Source organism: Ananas comosus, linkage group 1 (assembly GCF_001540865.1).
Source record: "Ananas comosus cultivar F153 linkage group 1, ASM154086v1, whole genome shotgun sequence".
Taxonomy (NCBI): Eukaryota; Viridiplantae; Streptophyta; class Magnoliopsida; order Poales; family Bromeliaceae; genus Ananas; species Ananas comosus.
Genome location: NC_033621.1, coordinates 5,564,830 through 5,573,098, shown reverse-complemented (window position 1 = coordinate 5,573,098; position 8,269 = coordinate 5,564,830). Strand labels below are relative to the sequence as shown.

General features: G+C 33.2%; 1 protein-coding gene across 1 annotated transcript; it reads left to right on the top strand.

Moving 5' to 3' along the window:
• Positions 6,369 to 7,488, top strand: LOC109709087 (basic blue protein-like). Its single transcript, XM_020231161.1, has 2 exons — positions 6,369 to 6,800; positions 6,946 to 7,488. The coding sequence occupies exons 1-2, from the start codon at positions 6,611 to 6,613 to the stop codon at positions 7,143 to 7,145; spliced, it is 390 nt and encodes a 129-aa protein (XP_020086750.1). The 5' UTR covers positions 6,369 to 6,610; the 3' UTR covers positions 7,146 to 7,488.

Below are 8,269 nucleotides of genomic sequence, written 5' to 3'. Positions count from 1 at the left end.
TGAAAAATATTTACAGGGGATGTACGGTATGAACTGTGATGATAAAATGACCACTTTACCCCTCACCATTTTCGTCTCCTTCTCCATCTTGTTCATCCGCGTCTCGATCGGCCACGATTACTCTCCATTTTCTTCTCCCTGCTCCCCTTCTCCTTCTGCACTCTCGTCGCCCATCCATTTCGGCAACAGTAGGGAGAAAATCGAGGTGGGCATGGATGGAGAGGTGGGCAAGCACAACGAGGGCAAAGACGAGGTGGCAGAGGAGGGCGAGGGGGTGATTTTGAGCGCGGACGGAGATGTGGGCGAGGGCGAGGCAGTGGAGGATGGCGAGGCGGCGAGGCGAAGGAGAGGGAAGCAACAGCAAAAAGGGCGGAAGATATTTTTGGCATAAAAAAATATTTTATAACAGAACCCTAACGGATCACTAACGGTAGAGGGTGAAGTGAATATTTTTCGTTTTATAAGGAGGCAAAGTGTATGCTTTTAAATGACAGAGAAGAAAGTAAAAAATTAGGTTTTAACGGGGGGTATTATGTAATTTAGCCAAAACTAAACTACATAGAAATCAAAGACAAATTTCAAAATAACATATTTTACTTAATTATATCATGTTAGATGACTAGCCCAACAACAATATGTCCGATCGTTGACGCTAACCATTGATTCCAAAAGATCGCATTGCTAAAAAAATATACAGCCAATTCACTTCAAGTGTACAGACACAGTGCACACAGACCTCGATTGTTGTTCGGCCTAATTTGATCTCTCACCACAAAGCATGATGCTGGCCCTTTTTAAGCCCAACACAATTTGGCCCAATGCCGCCAGCTTCTCACTTTATGTCCACTTGGTTTGAAAGAATTAATTAGAGGCTGGAATGAAAATCGAATGAGTGGTTTTTGCTGTAATTGTTTGATTTGAAGAAATTTCTTCTGGATTCTCAAACCAAAGAACTTTGATTTCCCTCAAAACGGTGCCCACCAGAGAAGTGGGAATCAAACGTTAATCTATAATCTAGATTTAAATTATAGATTTAAACTATTATAGATTAACGTTTAAATCTAGGGTTAAGTTTGATTTATAAGTCAAACTTTCAATCCAAATTTTAGTTCGAGTTTTGGACTTAAATTTAATGTCTCCAAAATTTGAGATTAATTTGTGAATTTAAATTTGAATGAAAATATTAATTGAAAGTGTGGATTCAAACGGGAATTCAAGTTTGGTTTTAAAACTTTAATCTTAGTCTTAAATTGTAACTTAAATTTCAATTCGAATCTTTAGCTTGTGTACTAAATAAGAATTAGGTTTGTCTACAATGCTTTCGGATTGAAATATATAAATTTCTTCATGCAAATTACCATACAAGAAACCGATTTAATTAATATCAAGTTGCTCCCACTCAATATCCAAATTTGCAAAAAATAAAAATATAAATTCTTAAGAAACTTGTATTAGGTCTCTTTACAATATTGTTGCAGGCAAGATGTACTAAAAAGTGTTATTTTATAGAGAATGTTGTTTTTAACATCTATGTTCAAAACTCTCCCTTAATAAAGATCTGAAGACAAATTATAGCTTCTTCATCAATAATACATTCACCGATAATATTTATTCTTTCATGTAACGATCCAGCCTACTATATCCGATGTGGGACTATTAGCCCAAGATCGCCAAGGACATAATCCGTCACCTTGTCATTTAGACTCATGACATAACATGTCACTTTGTCATTCAAATCTTGACTCAATCGAGACTCGTCATACATTTTCGGTTGATGATTGGCTCTGATACCAAATATAACGACCTGACCTGCTAGCAATAATAACTCAGTAGGTCCAAACCACGAGCCCAAAATGCTTAAATCCAGTTATTATTACTAATATCCATGGTCTCTTATATACCCAATCACAATCTCATTCTCATCCGATGTTGAATAATTGAGATGTCATATTTCAACTTATTTTTCAAAAAAAAAAAGATGAAATTCTAATTAACAAGTTTTTGATATTCAACAACTCTTGCAGTATCCAAACATTTTAATATTCATTCATAAGGTTAATTATCAGCAGCTACTCCTCACATATTGAAATAATAATTAGCCAAGGAAATAGCCCTAATTCTTACAATTAGGACTAGGCTATTATCGGTCGTAAATGGTTTAGTTGACTACCTATTTATTTTCGATGATAAAACTTCCAAATCGACGATTGACACGGTTGATAATCTACACTATTTAAACACTATTTAAAAATGTGAAAATCAGATGTCATATTTTTTCGACATTATTCCCTTGTCCATCAAGTGGGCATAAAATAAAGGACTAAAAATGAATATCCTTAAAAAAAATGATACAATTTTTATATTCAAGATTTAAAATCTAAATCTTGTTTTAAATAGTTTAAAATTTTTTCTTAAAATTTTAGATTTTGGACTCTTCTATACCGTCAAAAGAGCAAACGAGCCGTATTGGCTATTAAAATTACAAATTTTGTAATCCTTTAATCGTTTGGTTAGTGATGTCGAAAAAATATGAAATTTGATTTCTAAATAGTTTAAATGGTCTAGATTATATTCAACGATACCAATCATCAATTTGAAAGCTCTATCATTGAAAACAAGTTGATAGTAAACCAAGTCATTTACTATCGATAGTAGCTTACTCCTACTCAATTCTTACTACAGCCAAATACAATGTTGATATGGTGTGAACAAGAACTGCTGGGAATATCTAGAAGATTTTGTTTCCAAGTTACTTTCATAGCAATTATCATTAGTTGGTAAGAATAGCAGGTTTACACCTACTATTATGTTTCATACAGTATAGGTTCAAGGTTAGTATTACCACATCAACATCTAGCAAGTATGGTGCATCACTTTTTTGGAGTACACAGTAATTGGTAGATAGCTAGAGATTCTGTTTGGATGTGTGAACATTTTATTCGAGACAACTTTCTGGAGTACTCAAGAAGCTTGTAATATTTGTTATATGAGAATGGTAATCAAATCTATAAGATGGGAAAATATATTTAATCTGCAAGTCAGTTTCTCCGAGGAGGATAAGTCATTTCGTAGGTGATATGTGCTATGTTTTTATAATCATAATTGCCGAGACCTTTTAGGGAGGAAAAGAAAAAAATCAAATTTTTTGTTTTCAATCACACAAAAAAATTTCTCTTAGAACTTATTCTGACATCCAAACTGAGCCAAAAGGTATGTTTAGATATCTGCAATAACAGTAGTGTGTCAATTTAATTTTCTTGAAATGAAAAAAAAAAAAGTCATTTGGTAGGTAGAATGGACTTACAATGGCATAAATCAATCGGCAGGTAGGATGGACCATCTTAATAAATATATGACAAACTAAATGTTGCAAAGGCCTAAAAATAAACTTTTAGCTTAAAATCACAATATATATATATATATATATATATATATATATATATATATATATATATATATATATATATATATATATATATATATATATATATATATATATATATATATATATATAGTCCAGTTATGGTGCTTGTAAAAGCACCAAGCACTTGGTGCTTGTAAATTTTTTACCGTTAGATCTACTACTCAGATCATTTTCAACAATTAGATTATACTATTCAACCAACCACCCACTAAACCCTAGGGGGCCCACATCATCCTAACCGCATATCTCTTAATCCAATGGCTAAAAATCTACAAGTGCTAATAACTTGGTACTTTTAAAAGCATAAAAGCTCAATTCTATATATATATATATAGAGAGAGAGAGAGAGAGAGAGGGAGAGAGAGAGAGAGAGAGAGTCCGGCTACTATACTATTAAGTTTTCTACCGTTAGATCTATCATTTGATCATTTTCACCCATTAGATTATACTATTAAACCAACCACCCACTCAACCCTAGGGTACTACTATCATCCTAATCGCACATCCTTTCATCCAACGGCTAAAATCTCAATAGTACTAAGGGCTTGTACTATTGATAGTATAGTAGTATATATATATATATAATAAAAATAAAATATTTCCACAACAAATGAGTTTTTACTAGAGATTTATTCTGACAACCAAGTAGACTGAAAAATCTGAGGTCATGGATTGCTCACAATTCCATTTAGACATTGGATTAAATTATCCAGTAATAACTCGGAAAGTAAGAAATTTAATTTTTGATCCTTAAAAAGATCATGACATTTATAATGTAATAAGATAACATATATTAACCATATAAGGTAATTTATTTTGTTTCTTAAAAATAATCTGAAAGCCGATATAGTATGTCATCCTAGTCATTTGATGGCACTCCCCATCTGCCAAAAATTATAATTTTTTTGAATAACTTCCGAATATATATATATATATATGTATATACTTAAACAGGGAGAAAGTCTACTGCGTAAAACTTACACTGTATCATCGATAACCAGTCAATCACATCTCTCTTTTTGAAAAAAAAAAATACAATAACAATATTTTTCTAATAACTACGATGGATGGATGATTCCAAAAGTAATAATCTGATTGATTGAAAATACCATACCAGTAATATAAATGGCACATTCGATCTGGACTTTTTTTCTTAACAAGACATACATCCCTAAAATCCACAAGAAGGGAGGATTCAGATATCATCATCTCCCTCTCTTTCCACTTTGTCACTTCATCATGTCCTCTCAATGGCCTTCTTAAACAAAACAACAAACTACAACAAAAGAACAAAAATACAAAATCATAATAACACACGGACACAAATCAAATGGACCCAAATTGTACTTACTTTTGTCTCCTATCTCCTTTAATTAAGTACGTACAGTAGTACTATACGGTTATTTATACCCTGTAAAAGCTCTATAATTAAGCAACCGCGCTCGGTCCCTTGTCCAATCTCTTGTCCCTTCATCGGTGGTTGCATGGGGTTTGTCATGTCCAAAAATAATACGGCATGACATAATTACCATGCATGCCAAATTATTTGTCCAAGGCATTTAAAATTAAGTTTATAAATACTTAAATATAATTTTTTAAAGATACCGTTCGGTTCGAAAATAAGCAATTCTTACTTATTCCTAAGATAGGTATAATTTTTGGAATAAACGGAACAAAACCAATTTTTTGTTTGAATGAAAAATTAAATTGTTTCTAGCTAGGAATATGAAAAATAGTATTTGGATAGTTAATTAGATTGGAATAGTGAGAATAAGACTAATTATAATTTTAAAATAATAATATTTTATCTAATTAATTAACGTTAAAATACTAATTAAATAATAATTTAAGTTATTTAATTAACTAATTAATCATGAATACCGATAAATAATCCTAAATATTAATTAATACCGTTAATTAATAATTTAATTACCCACAAGTAATTTAATTAATTAATAAATCAATTAGTTAGTTATTTAATAGTAAGATAATTAGTTAATAAAATAATTAGATTAGTCGAAATACATATTAGATTAATAAAGAGTTAATACGATAATTAAAATTATATTCAATTTAATTAAGCTTGTTTTCAAGTGAGAACAAACGGCGCTCTTTTAAAATAGTGTTTGGCTATACTGGGAGGAATGTAGGCTTATTCTCTTTCTTATATCCGAACCAAACGGTGCCGTCAACACGTCTAATGTGATTGTTGAACCGTTAACACGTCTAACCTGATTGTCGAACACGAATATGAGTTCTAATATGAATTATTATCGGCCATGAACGTAACTGTTCAACTAATGGCGGACGCTTGATTGAACAACTAAACATTTTTTAATTAAAGAGGCATAGGTATATATAAGTTGTTTTTTTTTTTTTTTTTTTTTTTTTTGAAAGAGAGAAAGATAGCATGCTATCTGTTTCGTTTATTTCGTTTAAAAATAAGCTTAACTGGAAATGTGAATCAACTAGGACTCAAATTTGAGTCTCGGGTACCAACCACCAAGTCCTTTTGCCACTTGCGCTAGCTAGGGACGGTCGGTGCGTGGGTATAAGTTGTTACTTATACAAGTTTTAAAAAGAGAAGTGGGGTAGGAATCTTTCAAACTCCCATTTATTCGGAATGATTTTATTGAAAATTAATGTGGGGACCGGCCGGCCGGCCGGTCACGCATAATGTGCTTAATTGCTGATCGTAACGTACAACATACCTACAGCTCTATTTCTATTTCTCGACTGTTGTGAGATCTCTTTAATTAGCAGACACCACACTTTCGAAGCCGATTTGATTTCACACCACGTAAACAAATTAAAGATCACAAAGCTCAGAGACAAAATTTATTTATGAAATATATATTGTGAGCAAATTAAGCTTTTTCCTCCTCTTAACTACTATATATGTTGAAAGAAGTAGCAATTAATACGTGATTGGCCTCGGGCATCCTCTTAATTAACTACTATGATTTAAACTCCCAGTACTAATAACTGCCCAGGATCAAGAAGCTCTTTGGCCTCATTCCTCCTCGATCTCCTCTCTCTTTTTATCTTTATAAGATCTAGTCCACTCCGGTGTTAGTTAATTGCACCATATATATACGTACACCCTCTTTTTAATTAAGAACACGTGTAGTAGTACTCTCTCTCGCTCTCTCTCTCTTTCTCTTTCTCTTGTCAAAGTAAAGAGTGATGATGGGTCAGGGAAGAAGCAGCAGTGTAGCTCAAGCAATGGCCACTCTTCTTCTGGCTCTCCTGTGCCTTCTTCTCAACAGCGGGGTCTCGAACGCAGCCACCTACACCGTCGGCGGCAGCAATGGATGGGCCGTCGGCGTCACGAGCTGGCCCAACGGAAAGAAGTTTCAGGCCGGCGACGTGCTCGGTGAGCCCCCACGGAATCTCCAAATTAACATACATACATATATATATATATATATATATATATATATATATATATGTAGGTTTTAACTTATTAAATAATATTGTTTGGCCTGTAACGTAATGTAATGTAAACCGCATGCATGCAGTTTTCAACTACAGCCCTTCGACCCACAACGTGGTCCAAGTCGGTGCCGCAGGCTACAGCGGATGCAGCGCTCCGAGCGGGGCGAAAGTCTTCAATTCGGGAAGCGACCGTGTCACTCTCAGCAGCGGGACCACGTACTTCATCTGCAGCTTGGCCAGCCATTGCCAGTCAGGGATGAAGCTTGCTGTCACGGCCACCTAATTAATTACAAGGATAATATAATCTTTGATTGATCAGTCGGAGCTTATAAACATATATAAATAAAAGGAATATATATGTATGCATGGTTATTTATGCCTAGCTAGCTAGCTAGCTAGCTAGTAGAAGTGCTTATTATATATATATATATATATATTTATATATATGTGTGTGTGTGTGAGGAATTAATATTATGTATAATAAGTTGGTCTGTGTGATGTTGTTTGTTGATCTCTTATATATCCTTCATATGGAAGGTTTAATTGTCACACTATGAATTAATTGGTACTCTTCGATCAGTATTAATTAAATATATATACCAGAGATGCATGGTTTGAAGTATGAATATATACTCGATCGTAGAAATAATCCTTTGTATTGACTATTGAATATGGCTGTGATGGTTTGGAAGTAAAGTAAATGTTCCTTCATGAAGAGCATATTATATATATGGAGTAAATTACAAAAACAACTTAAAAAGTAGTATTTCTTTCCACTTCCTATAACTTAAAGAATAATACTACCTGTAAGCACAAAGAGTCTACATCTTACATCCTTCAATTCTAAAAACGTTTAAACCCTTTATGATTTTTAATCTTAAAAAAAAAAAAAAAAAAAAAGTTGATGAGCAAAGTAAAATATTAACCCTTGGATAAAGAGGTGTAAAATTTACGCTCCATTCTTGGGTGTAAGGTAGCGTTGCTCAAAATTTAAATAATTGTGACTTTGTGATGTACATGTTGTTATTTGTTTGTCCTCGGTAAGTTTAAAAATTTAGAATGATGGTCAAATTCAAAAAAAGAACTCAACAAATAAATACCGCATCCCAAAAAACAATCGCATGAACACCCAGTAAGATATATATAGTCCATGCCACGGTGCAACTAACTTTCATAAATTTTCCAGAGTCGAAGGATCTAGACCCGACTAACCGTAACACAATCTTCTCAATCCTTTCTCATTTACTCTCTTTTCTTTCAACACTTATTTATTCAACCATCTCATTCTTCAACTCTTACCTTTTACAGTTATCGACGACGATCAAAGTAACCTCAACAACAGGTTGATCAACAGATTGAGCCATTTACTATGCAGGTTGGAGTTGGGTCTGAGTCTCATTGCCCTCT

Bases quoted from the DNA above. Each gene is read 5' to 3' on its own strand.
- LOC109709087 (XM_020231161.1), top strand. From the start codon at position 6,611: ATGATGGGTCAGGGAAGAAGCAGCAGTGTAGCTCAAGCAATGGCCACT. The intron at 6,801-6,945 runs GTGAGCCCCCAC...GCATGCATGCAG, and splicing joins TCAGGCCGGCGACGTGCTCG to TTTTCAACTACAGCCCTTCG.